Source organism: Vulpes vulpes, chromosome 7 (assembly GCF_048418805.1).
Source record: "Vulpes vulpes isolate BD-2025 chromosome 7, VulVul3, whole genome shotgun sequence".
Classification (NCBI taxonomy): domain Eukaryota; kingdom Metazoa; phylum Chordata; class Mammalia; order Carnivora; family Canidae; genus Vulpes; species Vulpes vulpes.
The window spans coordinates 30,256,720-30,272,682 of record NC_132786.1 but is presented as its reverse complement, the minus strand read 5'-3'; the positions used below and the strand labels follow the sequence as shown (position 1 = coordinate 30,272,682).

General features: G+C 32.3%; 1 protein-coding gene across 1 annotated transcript in view; it reads left to right on the top strand.

Annotated features, from left to right (window-relative positions):
* The window catches only part of ADAM2 (ADAM metallopeptidase domain 2), a 139,041-nt gene that overhangs the window by 47,585 nt on the left and 75,493 nt on the right, over positions 1-15,963 (top strand). Inside the window, exons 7-9 of the mRNA XM_072762690.1 lie at positions 3,158-3,229; positions 3,669-3,835; positions 4,704-4,785. Coding sequence (XP_072618791.1) covers positions 3,158-3,229; positions 3,669-3,835; positions 4,704-4,785 — 321 coding nt within the window. The remainder of the gene's footprint in view (positions 1-3,157; positions 3,230-3,668; positions 3,836-4,703; positions 4,786-15,963) is intronic.

Below are 15,963 nucleotides of genomic sequence, written 5' to 3'. Positions count from 1 at the left end.
TTCTGCCCATTTCTTGACTGGATTATTTGTTTTTTGATTTTGGCTTTGATAAGTTCTTCATAGATTTTGGATACTAGCCTTTTAGCTGATAAGACATTTGAAAATATCTTCTCCAGTTCTGTAAGTCATCTTTTAGTTTTGTTGACTGGGTAAGAAAGGAGTTGTCCTTGAGCTTCTGCCTTTTCCTGGGCTCCTGCCCAGAGAATGGTTGCCTGACCTTGCTGTGGTTCTCAGTTTATGTCAACACTGAGTGGAAGGCTGATGCTTAAACTTGCTGCTTTCAGCTGACTTCACTACTCTGATGCTTGGGAAATCTGTTGCACTTAGGCACCCCCATTCTTTTTGTGACCTGGACAATCCAGAGACCACACTGTCTACCTGGGATTCTGCCTCAATTCACCACCTGAGCACCTTTAGGCTAGGGATGTTCCCAATTGTAACAGACTTCTTAAAGTTCTAATTTTACACTCTGATGTTTATAATACTTTCTGGTAACCTGCTTAGGAACTCCCTCTCCTCCAAGGCTTATCTTCTGATATATTGCCCCAGAGTCACATCTCCTCTGCACTTTCTACCTTGCAAAAAGTGATCACTTTTCTCTTTGTAGAACTGCAACAATTCTTTTCCCAGATCTTCCATTAATTTTTCAGGTGTATATAATGATTTGATAATTATCTAGCCACATTCCAGGTTCCAGATGAAATTAGGGTCCCCTACTCCTCTGCCATCTTAACTCTTTCCCCTTTCCCAGGATCTTTTTTTTAGATGCATATGTATTTATAATTTTATGGACATGTCTTCCTCATGGACATGTCGGTTCTCAATGTTGTTTGCATGGTATGCTCTTTCAGTACTTTTACTTTCAAGTTATTTTTATCTTTGAAAATGTAGTATGTCTTCTGTAAACATTTAATTCTTCTCTCGATCAAGTCTGGCAGTGTAGGATGTTTTCTTGGATTATTTAATTTTTAATTTGTGTGTGTGTGTGTGTGTGTGTGTTTCTTCAAGTCAACTGAGTAGTTAATTCTTTTTGAGGACTTTCAGGTATGCATGTGGTGAAATAGATTCCTTTTTTTGGTGAATATTCATTTTATTTCCAGTTTTGTTTTGTTTTCCACTGTAAATAGTGCTTATGAATTATCCTTTATTCATGTGTACTTCCATCTTGGGTATTTAACCCTGTGAGAATGGTGACCAGGAGTAGGGATGATGGCTCAAAAGATTTATGCTCTTCAATTTTAATAGATATCATTCATTGCTTCATAAAAAGATTGTAACTTTTTTTTAATATATCCAAGTTGAAAATGAAAATCTAATGTTCCTTTCATACCTGTTAGCCATCCATTTTATATTTCTCTTTAAGTTTTTCTAGTCATTGCACATAAAACGTAATCTAAATATGATTTTAATTTCTCTCTTCTTAATTGATAATTAATTTAAACATCATTTAATATTTAGTGGTCACTGGTATTAGCTTTTTTCTGAATTGACAACTTATATCTTTTCTCATTTTTAAAAAGTATAGGAGGAATTGATACCTTCCTAATTAAAATTGCCTAGGTGAAAATTGTGTGGGAATGTGAGGTCATATTTGAATACATGAAAATTAAAGATTTTTGTGATTAAAAAGCAAATGAATTTAATTATAAAAGTCAATATTTTGATATTTTATTTTAGATAATAAAACATGAGTATTTTCAATATTCATAGAATTCTTATAAGTTGATAACTAGGCAAATAAAAAATGTCTCCATTGTGTATTATTCACTCTTTTGTTATAAATTAATTGACCACAAGGCATGGATTTATATCTGAGCTTCCTGTTCTATTTCATTGGCCTATGTGTTTGTTTTTATAGCAATATCATACTGTTTTGATTACTATAGTTTTGTAATATATTTTGAAATCAGGGAGCATGATGTCTCTAGCTTTTTTCTTTTTTCAAATTTATTTTGGCTATTTAGGGTCTTTTGTGGTTCTACACAAATTTCAAGACTTTTTGTTCTATTTCTGTGAAGAATGTCATTGGAAATTTGAGAGGCATTACCTTGAATTTGTATATTCATTTGGGTAATATAGACATTTTAACAATGCTAATTCTTCTGATCCATGAACATAGTATACATTTCTATTTATACATTTTTTAAATTTCTTTTATCATTGTCTTTTGGTTTTCACTGTATATATCTTTTACCTCCTTATTTATGCTAATTTCTAGGTATTGTATTCTTTTTGTTGTAAATACAAATGGAATTGTTTTCTTAATTTTTCTGTTTGTTACTAGTATACAGAAATGCAACAGATTTTTGCATATTGATTTTTTTGCCCTGCAACTTTGCTAACTTTGAAAATTAGTTCTAAATATGTGTGTGTGTGTAACTTTAGGGTTTTCTATATATAATATCACATGATCTGCAAATAGTGACAATTTACATCTTCCTTTCCAATTTATATGACTTCTTTATTCCTTACCTAGTTCCTCTGGGTAGGATTTTGAATACTATGTTAAATAAAAGCGGTGAGAGTGAGCATCCTTGTCTTGTTCCTGATCTTAGACTAAAAGCTTTCAGGTTTTCCTGGTTGAGTATACTACTATTTATAGGCTTGTTATATATGGCTTTTATTATGTTGATGTACCTTCTTAGATACCCTCTTTGCTGAGAGTTTTCATTATTAAAGAATTTCCAAGTTTGTTAAAATGCTTTTTTCTGTATCTTCTGATGGTTCTTCGTCATCTGATCTCATAATTTGTATCCTTCATTTTGTTGATGTAGTGTATCATTTTGACTGATTTGCAGATGTTGAACCATTCTTATATTAATGAAAAAAATCCCTACTGATCACAGTGTATTATCCTCTTAATATGCTGTTGAGTTTAGTCTTTCTATATTTTGTTGAGGATTTTTTGCATCTATGTTCATTAGGAATATTGGTCTGCATTTCTCCTTTCTTGCAGTGTTTGATTTTCGTGTTAGGGTAATGGTGGCCTCATAAAATGAGTTTAGAAAGTTTCCCTCCTCTTTTATTTTTGGAAGAGTTTTTAGTGCCTTTGTATTGTAAAAATATTTTTTCTATTTTACACTAAATATATATAATTCTATAATAATGTTTAAAAACTAATAAATTGGTAATTTAAACAATTTCTTATATTTTTCAGTATAATTATATGGGTTCTGATATGATTGTTGTCACTCAAAAAATTTTCCAGTTGATTGGACTGACCAACGCTGTAAGTATTTCCTTTTTAGTTTTTTGCATTTGCTGTGTTACCTAAATAATTTCCATACATTTTTTTATGGCACTGCCTGAATACACATGAGTATGGAATAGGCCAAATTATATAACCATTTTAAGTTTCAGTTTTCTGAGTAGGGATAATAAAAAGAAAAATAGTTATTATATATCCTAATTAAGTTATGGTAATTATAAAATTGATAAAGCATGTCACATGGGGCTTGCTGAAGTACAAGTATTTCAAAATGTTAATTATTACTTGTTTTACAAGTAGTATTTATTACTTACTGATATACTCTATAAGATCTGAACCAGACTTAGCAGTTTTGTTGTTTAATATTTGTTATCAATGTACTGTTTGTTTTTATGGATAAATCCCTGGATCTATTTAAACCATGACCTTTAAACATATTTTCTTTATGTCTTCTATTTAGATTTTTACATCATTTAATGTTACAATAATTCTCTCTTCATTGGAACTTTGGATAGATGAAAATAAAATCTCAGTAACTGGAGATGCTAATGAATTATTACACAGATTTTTAAAATGGAAAAGATCTTATCTTGTTTTGCGTCCTCATGATGTAGCATTTTTACTTGTGTAAGCATATCTTGGTTTTACTAAATCTTATACAAAGGAAACACCTATATTTGACCCAATTTCTGACAACGACAGGTCTTCAGGGAAAATATGCCATTTTTGCCCTGCATACAACATCATGGGAATATTATTTTTTAAAACATAGATTTTACAGAGAATTATTGATGTCAATCATTTTATTTGTACTTAAAACTCACTCTTTCAATATTGTTATTATGCTTTCTTACCTTAGAATGTGTAATATATCATTAAATGTCCCTAACTGTGTTTGAAATATTAATAATATGTATCTAAAGAAACACACATGATGGGTGTAGTAGTTAGGGTTTCTTTTAATGTTTTATTTTCATAAGATAACAAAAAACCTCCAAGAATATGTCAATACTACTGTATATTTTAATATCTCTAACATACCATATTTACATTGTGCTGCATTTTAAAAAATATAAGCCTCCTCTTCTATTTTGATATTCTAGGATTGATTTAATTTTTTAAAATTTTTAATTTTGAAAAATATTTTTAAATTAAAATTTTTAAAATTTTTAAATTAAAAAATATTTTTTTTAATTTTAAAAAATTTAAAAAATTTTTTCTGTAACAAAAATTTAAAAAAAATTTGTTACAATAAGATTTGTTATTTTCTAAAACTTCAATATGAAAATAAACTTTTTATTGTTTTTTTAAATGTGCTTCACTGTTTTCAAAACAAGCAGACACATTTAGTCACTTCAAGCTCTAATGTTAGGTAGAAATATTTATAAATTTATTATATAAATATGCAAACCAAAACGTTTTATTAGGAAAATTCAATAGTAATTTGCTTAATTTTACAAAATCATATGATTATAATCCTGTTTTTAAACTTAAGTTACAGAGAAAAATCAAATTATGTTGGTGCAACCTTTCAAGGGAAGATGTGTGATAGCCATTATGGAGGAGGTGTTGCTCTGGTATAGTATGGCTTAATTTGTTTGGCTGAAATGTATAAGTAGAATGCTATTTAGATTAATATACAGTTAATATTTATTATTTCATGTATATTAAAATTTACAAAATAATTCTAAGATCATTGGAAATGTTTGAACTTTAAAAAAGTTCTTACTGAACTTAACAAATAAAAATTTATATCCTTTGGGTGAGTATCTACTATCCAATTGCTGGATAACAGAGTAGTTCTATTTTTAACTTTTTGAGGAACTTCCATACTGTTTTCTGGAGTGGCTGCACCACTTTGCATTCCCACCGACAGTGCAAGGGTTCCCCTTTTTCCTCATCCTTGGCAACATGTGTTGTTTCCTGTGTTGTTAACTTTAGCCATTCTTACAGGTATGAGGTGATATCTCATTGTGGTTTTGACTTGTATTTCTCTGATGATCAGTGATGTTGAACATCTTTTCATGTTTATTGGCCATTTATATGTCTTCTTTGGAAAAATGGCTGTTCATATCTTCTGCTCATTTCTTAACTGGATTATTTGTTTTTTGATTATTGAGTTTGGTAAGTTCTTTATAAATTTTGGGTACTAACCTTACCAGATATGTCATTGGCAAACATCTTCACCCATTCCAAAAGTTGCCTTTTAGTTTTGTTGATTGTTCCCTTCACTGAGTAGAACTTTTATATTGGTGAAGTCCCAGTAGTTCATTTTTGCTTTTGTTTCTCTTGCCTCTGGCTTCTTATTATACATGTGGCCTGTGTTTTCTTCTAGGATTTTGATGGTTTCAGGTCTCACATTTAGGCCTTTCATTTATTTTGAATTTATTTTTGTCTATGGTGAAAGAACGTGGTCCAGTTTTGTTCTTTTTCACATTGCTGTACAGTTTTTCCCAACACCATTTGTTGAAGAGGTTGTCTTTTTTCCATTGGATGTTTTTTCCTGCTTTACCAAAGATTAGTTGACCATATACTTATGGGTCCATTTCTGGGGTTTCTATTCTGTTCCAATGATCTCTGTATCTGTTTTTGTGCCAGTACCATACTGTCTTGATGACCACAGCTTTGTAATATAACTTGAAGTCCAGAATTGTGATACCACCAACTTTGCTTTTCTTTTTTCAAGATTGCTCTGACTATTCGGGTCTTTTGTGGTTCCATAAAAATACTAAGATCGTTTGTTCTAGCTCTGTGAAAAATGGTGGTACTTTGATAGGGATTGCATTGAATGTGTAGATTGCTTTGGGTCATATAGATATTTTAACAATAGGTGTTCTTCCATCCATGAGCATGGAATGTTTTTCCATTTCTTTGTGTCCTCTTCAATTTCTTTCATAAGTGTTCTATAATTTTCATAATTTAGATCATTTCCATCTTTGGTTAGGTTTATACCTAGGGGTATTATTATCTTTGGTACAAAGATAAATGGGATCAATTCCTTGATTTCTTTTTCTATTATTTCATTATTGGTGTATAGAAATGCAACAGATTTCTGCATGTTAATATTGTATCCTATGACTCTACAGAATTCATGTATTATTCTTGAAATTTTTTGGTGGAGGTTTTTTTTTTTTTTTTTTTTTTTTTTTTTTTAGATTTTATTTATTCATGAGAGAGAGAGAGGCAGAGACACAGGCAGAGAGAGAAGCAGGCTCCATGCAGGGAGCCCGATGTGGGACTTGATCCCTGGTCTCCAGGATCACGCCCTGGGCCAAAGGCGGTGCCAAACCGCCCAGCCACCCAGGCTGCCTAAGTATCATGTCATAAAGTATCATGTGATCTACAAAGAGTGAAAATTGATTTCTTCCTTGCCAATTGGGATATCTTTTATTTCTTTTTGTTGTCTGATCACTGAGGCTCAGACTTCTAGCACTAAACTAATTAACAGTGGTAAGAGTGGACATTTCTCTTTTGTTTCTGACCATAGAAGAAAAGCTCTCAGTTTTCCCCCTTGAGGATGATATTCGCTATGGGTCTTTCATATGTGTCCTTTACATTGTTGAGGTATGTTCCCTCTATCTCTACTTTGTTGAGGGTTTTTTATCAATAAATGATGCTATACTTTGTCAAATGCTTTCCAGCATCTAATTAGAGGATGGTATGGTTCTATTTTCTTTTATTAATGTGGTGTATCAAGTTGATTAGCAAATATTGAACCACCATTGCAGCCTGGGATTAAATCCCATTTGATCAGGATGAATGATTCTTTTAATGTACTGTAGAATATTAAATATGAAATATTAAATTCATAGAATGAAACTGGAATTTTTCCTTCCTTTTTGATATTTTGTAATAATTTGAGAAGAATAGGAGTTATCTCTTCTTTAAGTGTTTGGTAGAATTCACCTGTGAAGCCATTGGCCCTGGACTATTTTTGGTTGGGACACTTTTTATTACTGATTTAATTTCTTTGCTGGTAATGGGGCTGTTCATATTTTCTATTCCTTCCTGTTTCAGATTTGGTAGTTTATATGTTTCTAGGAATTTATCCATTTCTTCCAGATTGCCCAGTTTGTTGGCATATACTTTTTTTTATCATATTCTCTTATAATTGCTTGTATTTCTGTGATATTGGTTGATCTCTCCTCTTTCATTATTTTATTTACTTGAGTCTTTTTTCTTTTTGATAAGTCTGACTAGGGGTTTATCAATTTTATTAATTCTGACCATGAACCAGCTCTTAGTTTAATTTATCTATTCTACTTTTTTGTTGTTTGTTTCTACATCATTTATTTCTGCTCTAATCTTAATTATTTCCATTCTGCTGGCTTTAGGCTTTATTTGCTCTTCCTTTTCTAGCTCCTTTAGGTGTAAGTTTAGATTGTGTATTTGAGACTTTTCTTGCTTGTTGAGATAGGCCTGTATTGGTATATACTTCTGTCTTAGGCCTGCCTTTTCTGCATCCCAAAGGTATTAGATTGTTGTGTTTTCATTTTCATTTATTTCCATATATACTTTTATTTTCTGTACTTTGCTGGTTAACACATTCATTCTTATGTTCTTTAACCTCCATATAATTATGGTCTTTCCAATTTTTTTCTTGTGGTTGACTTCAAGTACTTCAAGTTTCATAACGTCATGGTCTAAAAATATGCATAGTGTGATCTCAGTCTTTTTGTACTTGTTGAGGCCTGATTTGTGATCCAGTATGTGATCTATTCTGTAAAATGTTCCATGGGAACTTGAGAAGAATGTGTATTCTGCTGTTTGAGGATGAAATGTTTTATATATATATATATGTATATATATATTTTATATATTATATATATATTTTATATAATATATATATATATATATATATATATATATATATATATATAATCTGTTAAATCCATCTGGTTCATTGTTTTCTTGAGGAATTTCTGCCTGGATGCTGTGAGTGGTACGTTGAAGTCCCCTACTATTATTGTATTATTACCAATGATTTTCTTTGTTTATTATTAATTGATTTATATATCTGGAAGCTTCCAAGTGAGGTGCATATATATTTACAATTGTTCTGTGTTCCTTTCTAGTCTTTGTTGCTTTGTTCCTTTGGTCTTTTTTCCCCCTACTCAGAGTCAGAGTCCCCCTTAATATTTCTTGCAGCTTCTTGTTTAGTGGTCATTTTCAGAGTGATTATTTTAAGTTAAGGACTCTTCCCCCCTTTCTGCTTTCAAGATTCTTTCTTTGTCTGTGTTTTGTTAATTTGACTACAATATATCTTGGTGTTAGCCAGCTTTTGTTGACTTTGGTGGGAATTTTCTGTGCCTCTTGTATTGCAATGTCTGTTTCCTTCTCCAGATTAGGAAAGTTTTCAGCTATAATTTGCTCAAACTTTTTCCCGTCCTTTGTTTTTTTGAGACTCCTATGATATGAATGTTATTATGCTTTATGGATTCGCTGAGTTCTCTGAGCCTACATTTGTGATCCAATAGTTTTCTTTCCTTCTCTTTTTCAGTTCACTTTTTCCATAGTTTTATCTTTTATTCCTCTGCTTCTTCCATCCTGAGGTCATTATATCCAGTCTTTTTCACATCTCAGTTATAGCATTTTTTATTTCAACCTGACTAGTTTTAGGTCTTTCCTATGTATGGTAAGGGACTCTCTGGTGTCTTGTATGCTTTTTCAAACCCAGCTAGTATCCTTATGATTATTGTTTTAAATTATGGATAAGGCATCTTACTTATATCTGTTTTGATCGTCTGTAATCTTTCTTGTTCTTTCTTTTGGGATGAATTCCTCTGTCGTGGCATTTTGGCTAGGTCTCTGTCTTCAGAGACCTTCATTAGTCCTCTGGTGGAGGGTCTTGCCATGCTGATGTTGATGTAAGTTTTTCCCAGAAAAGCTGACACAGCAAAGTACAGGGAGTGGGTTTTGGAATAAAGTGCAGCAAATAACCAGTGTCCAGATGAGCTACCCTCAGCAGGTGTTTCTGACCTATGTTGAAAGGTGGGGAAGAATAACGGCACCCACCAGCTCTCTTGTCCCTGAAAAGATAATGCCATCTATCCAAGATGTGGTCTATGGAGGGAAACTTCTCTCAGGGTGTACCAGGGGATTCTCAATTCCTGCTACTTGGATATTTGTCCTCCTCCATTGGAGCAATGTAGTACCCACCAGGCTCCACCCTGGTCACACTCTAGGCCTCTGAAATTCCAATCTTTGGCCCCATTGGTTGTAAAAAAACAACCAGGGGCTCGTGAAAATCAGCCCCTCTCATTTTATCAGTCAATGTCTTTGGATAAATGTTTTCCTTGTGTGATCTCTTGTGCACTTCTCTTTCTCTCTTTTGCCTCCCTCCCTGACCTGGACTCCCTCATTGGGATCCTTTTCTCCCCCAAATCATGCCTCCCTACATCCCACCTTCCATGATGTGGCCTCTTCTATCTCTCTCTCTAGTTGTACAATTTGTTCTACTAGTCTTCAGAACAATTTCTTGATATTCAGAATGACTTGATAGTTATCTACCTGTGTTTGAGGGACCAGGCAATCCTAGGGTCCTCCTACTACCCTATCTTAGCTCCTCTCTGTCCTCTTATGTTTAGACACCACCTCCCTACCTAATTTCTCAGAGCTATGGAATACAATCTAAGATCTATATCCCTCAGTTGCTTCTTCTTCCTAAAAGTTTGTAGAGGAAACCATAACCCAGGTGACTTTAGGATTAGTAGAAACATGTAAGAATAGTTAGCAAAAGTTATTTGATGTCTTGCAACTCTTTTTCCTTGGACTCATCCACTTACTTGTTAGTCACTAATTTACTCATTCATGAGGATTGACACAAGCAGTTCTTGGCCTCAAGGTTTTTATACCATTATGTATTACTGGACATATTATCTGTTGACCTCAGTTCATGGACTATGTAGATCCTGAGTATTATACGTCTTTGGAAGAAAACACAGTACACAATATATACCACTTGAAGCAGAACTATTTATAGTTATAGAACTTCAAAGAAAATGAAGTGTGTAAGATATTATAGGAATGGACTACTTTGAAGCATTAGGTATAAAAAAAAAACATTAGGTGTAAGATATTATAGGAATGGACTACTTTGAAGCATTAGGTACAAAAAAATTAGGTATAATTATAATAATTGCACAAAGTATTGGATAAAATCAGAATTAGAACCTCTCCCAGGAGACATCAGAAAAGGTATAGGAACAGTAAATGAAAAGTTAAGGGAAATATATTATTGAAGTAAAAGTGCCAATAGCTAGATATTAAGAGTAATGGAGATTGGGGCCCCTGGGTGACTTGGTTGGTTAAGGGTCTGACTCTTGATTTCAGCTCATGTCATAATCTCAGTGTCATAAGACTGCGCCCTATGGGGCTCCATGCTGAGATTCTCTTCCTCTGTCTGCCCTTCTCCCAACTCGAGTGTGTGCTCTCTTTCTCTCTCAAATAAGTATGTTAAATATTTTAAGAAAAGAGTAATGGAGATAAATAATTAAAAGTCATAAGAAGACTTTTGAAGGAGAAATGAAAATAAATTTCACTAAATCATAGCCACTATCAGATCAACAAAATCCTTGTCAAGCAATCCCTTCTGCAGTCTCCCATATCCCTTATACTCAATCATCTTGTAGGAGAGGAGAAAAGTTGGTTGTTGGATGAAAAGGTCATATAAAACATCAAAACAGAATAGATAAAAAAGCACACCAAAAATGAAATGAAATATCAAATATAATGAAGAAAATTGCTTTATTTCCAGAAAAATGAAAATCAGAATAACAAAGAAGTTCTATAGTGGAGAAATCATAATGAATAATGAATAAAAAAAGTAATATAAAAGTGCTTGAAAGGCACAGTTAATACCTAAAAGAAGTCATTCAAATATAAGACACAATAAAATATTCCCAGATATACTAACATTCAGAATATATTTGTAGAAATTACTTATAACATGAAAAGCTATAAATGAAAATAGCTGGAACTGTGCTGCAGTGGAGAATGATAGGTATTATGTCAATATTAAACCAGAACATATTCTATGATGGTGTGGTTAAGGAGTAATAGAATTGACATAAAAGAATGTTATAGAACTTGTCTTCTTAAGAGAAAGTTATAGATAATAATAAAATTTAGAAGTATGAGGGGGATCCCTGGGTGGCTCAGCAGTTTAGTGCCTGCCTTTGGCCCAGGGTGTGATCCTGGAGTCCCGAGATTGAGTCCCACATCAAGCTCCCTGCATGGAGCCTGCTTCTCCTTCTGCCTGTGCCTCTGCCTCTCTCTCTCTGTGTGTCTCTCATGAATGAATAAATAAAATCTTTAAAATAAATAAATAAAATAATAAAAAAAAGAAGTATGGGCATATGAGATGAACTTTGATCTAGAGAATGGATAGTAAGAACAAAACTATATCATGTAATAATCTAATGAAATAAATGAAAATTATAGCTAAGGAAGAAGAAACATAATATATAAAATAAAGTGAATTGAAAATATCAAATAAAATGGTTTAATATATTTTAATATAACAGTAATTATGTGAATGTAATGAATTACAACTCACCAACTAAGTGATAAAATCTCTGATGAATTTAAATTTTTTTTTCAAGTTCAAATGTTTAGTTCTTTACAAGAGATACATTACTAGGACTAAGTGAAAGTGAACATAAAAAGTTAAAATATATTCTAGTTAAATAAGAAAGAAGCAAGTATGAGCAAATAGAATTGATAGTAAAATATATTGGGACGCCTGGGTGGCTCAGTGGTTGAGCATCTGCCTTTGGCTCAGGGTGTGATCCTGGAGTCCCAGGATTGAGTCCCACATCAGGCTCCCTGCATGGAGTCTGTGTCTCCCTCTGCCTATGTCTCTGCCTCTCTGTGTCTCTCAATAATAAATAAATAAAATCCTTTAAAAAAAGAACCTTCAGGGACACCTGGGTGGCTCAGCAGTTGAGTGTCTGCCTTCAGCTCAGGGCTGATCCCAGAATCTGGTATCGAGTCCCACATCGGGCTCCCTGCAAGGAGCCCGCTCCTCTCTCTGCCTCTCTCTCTGTCTGTGTGTCTCTTATGAATAAATAAATAAAATCTTTTTATTTAAAAAAAAAAAACCTTCAGAGAAGCCAATAACTCACGAGTTCTTTAAAACATATATACATAATACATATATATATATAATACATAGCAAATAGGCATAAACTTCACAGTAGCTTTCCATGTAGATGTTTTGCATATATTTGGTTTGATTTTGACAATATTATATTTTAAATATAATGTGTTTCTGTTATGTTGAAAAACAAATATTGTACACTGACCTATATATTTCTATGTTTACCTATAGCAGTATTAGATTTAAACTTTTTCGTGTCCAATTTTGTCATATGTGAATAAGAACAATTTCATTCTTTTTTCCTTTCTAATACTTATATCTTTTCTTTCTTCTCCTATCGGCTAGGACCTCAAAAATCCCAGATTTAATAATCCTAGATAATTATAGACACTTTGTAACATAATATGGAGGCTCAGTTTCATTTCTAATTTTCTAAGCTTTTTAAAAGGTATTTTATTTTTTAATCCTCTGTTTCTTATAAAAAAATTATTAAATTGTTGTCTTTCTCATATGAAATTAAATTGTCCTTTGCAATATTATAGTGATAATAATGCAGTCCTAATCAAAATCTCAGCAGGCTTTTTTTTTTTGGAAAAAATTGACAAGCTGATAACAAAAAATTTATATACAAATATTAAGAAAATAGATAAAACAAGTTTGAAAATTGAGGAAAAGTGGAAGATAAAAACTTCCAAAAAACACAGTAATTAAGATATTGCAGTGTAATTAGACTGATCAATGTAACAATATAGAAATCTAAAAATAGACCCACACATATATAATCAAATGATTTTTGGACAAGTTGTCAAGGCAATTCCAGCTATACAATAAACAAAAATAATTAATAAAATTAAAATCTCATATTCATAAGAAACTTTAAATCAAAAGCATTGTTGATACTAAAATAATTGATACTAAAACTTTAGGAGTGAAGGAGTAAAGGAAGAATAGTCCAGGAAATTAGTATCTGATGAACTTTGCAGATAATACAGCTGAAAACTATGAGCTAATTATCTAATATAAAATATGTGAAAAGATGGAAACAAGATAACATTTAAGACATATAAGTGGCAAGAAATAATGAAGATAAAAGCAGAAATCAATGTAAGACATTATAGGTAGAATAGAAATATTTGAAAGGAATATTAAGTCTCAAAAAAAACTAAAAACAAGCATACTTCTGTCAAAACTAATTTTTATAAAATAGGGTAGACATATATTAATAAAATTATAAAAATAAAGGGGAAATACTGCAGATGTAGATAACATTAGGAAGATAGTAGGTATTATAACAAATTTGCAAATGTAGAAAAATAAGTACATTTTTAATAGGAATCTATCACTTCCTAAAACTTACACAAGAAGAACTAGAAATTCAGAATAACCAAACTATTAAAGGAATCAATTATTTTAAAAATCTCATAAGGAAAATAAAACAATGTTTTTAGGCATTCTACACAATTTTGAGGGAACTGATTATTTCAATCTTAGGTATTTATGGAGAATAGAAAAATAAAAATACAAATTTGGAAGCCAGAATTACCATAATAATATTAATACCCAAAGAGGATGTTACACAAGATGAAATTAGAGCTCATTTATCCACAAACATGAAGAGAAGTAGAAACATAAATCAAAAATACTAACCAACTGAACCTAACAATTTATAAGATAATAGACCATGACCAATGTGATTTTATCCAAAGAATGTAGGATCATTTCTACTTGGAAAATCTGTTGACATCATTTAACTGAAAGTAATGTCATAATATTTAGTTAATGGCATTTGCTAATAAGAACATACATTAGGGTGATATAATCGGTGAGATGAGGAAGGGACTATTTAAGCTAGGGTGATCAGAGAAAAACCTTAAGGAGAAAATATTTAAGAGGGAAGGATGAAGGATGAAACAGAGGCAGTTATGGCAAGGTCTAAGAAGTCAGTGACTACAAGAAAGATCATTAAATTCAAAGGCTTTCAGATGGACATGAATGTCATGAACAAGATGGCTGAAAAAATATTAAGATTGTTGAAGTCAACAAGAGTCTAATTATATGGGGCCTTATAGATCTTGGTAAATAGTTTTGAATTTTATTCAACTTGCAATAAAAAGGCACTGGAGGTTTTTAAGCCAATGTGAAATATTCTTCTAGTAGCCTTATGGAAAAATAATTGTTGAGTGGTAAGTTTCTAAAACAGGGAGACCAGATAGGAGATAATTGCAGATGAATGATATAAGCTAGTGTTTTATTCTTGGATTTGTGAGTAGATTTTGTTCAGTAAATACTATAAAAATAGAACATAAAGGGCTTAACACCTTATTGGAATACATAACCTGTAGGATAGAAAAATAAATGATTATGCCTCAGATTTGTCTTGAAAAAACTAGACAGAGGAACAGGGCCAGAGGCATAAGGGAAGGGAAGGGTAAAAGAGGAGTTTAATTTTGAACCTGAATTTGAAATGTTAGAATGATGCTTGTGATGATTAATTTTGCATGTAGACTTGGAGAGTTTAATATTTAATATTTAAATTGGTGAAATTTAAGTAAAACACATTATCTCCCTTAATGTGGGTGGGCCTAATCCAATCATTTGAAGGCTGAAATAGAATAAAAGGATCATCCGGCACAAGCAAGAGAGAATTCGTCAGCAGATTGCCTTCAGATTTCATCTGCACCATCATCTTCCTTGGGTGTTCAGCCTGCTGGCCTTCAAACTGGAATAGCATTATTAGTTGTCCTGGGTCTCCAGGCTGCTGGCCCACTCTCCCAGTTTTGTACTTGTCAGCCTCCATAATCACATGAGCCAATTCCTTATAATACATGTCTTTCTCTCCGACTCTCTCTCACTATGCTATTGGTTCTATTTCTCTAACAAGCCCAGATTAATACAATGGTTTATACATAAATTTTAAAAAATATAGTCTTAAATATTAAGAGAGGGTTACAGGATAGAGATGATTATGATAGATGGATGGTAAATAGATAGACGATAGCTTTGTGGGATTGATTTCCTCAATTTATACTTCTTTATCATCCTACTATGTTTCACTTATTTGTGGTTGCCTTTTTTAGTCTTTTGTCCAGAATCTTTCCATTTCTGTGATTATTTTGTCCCAAATTCTTGAACCCAAAGCTCCACTAAAAGAAGGGAAAAGTGCTCTTCCTTCAGATTCAGAATTTTGGCTCTGTAATTTCCCCCATTTTGTCCACTTCAGTGCTGCTACAGTCCCTGAAGAATCATCTGATAGATGGGACATGAAAGAACAGAAGGAAAAGGAAAAAAAGAAATACACAGGACATCCCCACTTTCCCTGAGATTCAAGTTTCCTTTCCCACTTTTCAGTTTAGAATTCTAGATTTTTCTCCTGGTTCTCCATTTGCAATATAGTGCTCACTTCCAAATTCACACTACATGGCTTTTAGGCCAGAAGAGACCAATTCACTGGTACTTTGGGTTAGGGTATTCTTCTCCCTTTGAATGCTGATACTTTCAGACTTGTCGAAGAGCTGTCTCTTCATTCTGTCCAGGTTTTATAGATGGGTTCAATGGGAGAGATAAACTGGTGTTTGCTCCATTTTTCTGAAAATGGAATCTATACATTGAAAATTTATACAGTGTAAATACTAAACAAAAGCAATTTTTCTTGAGA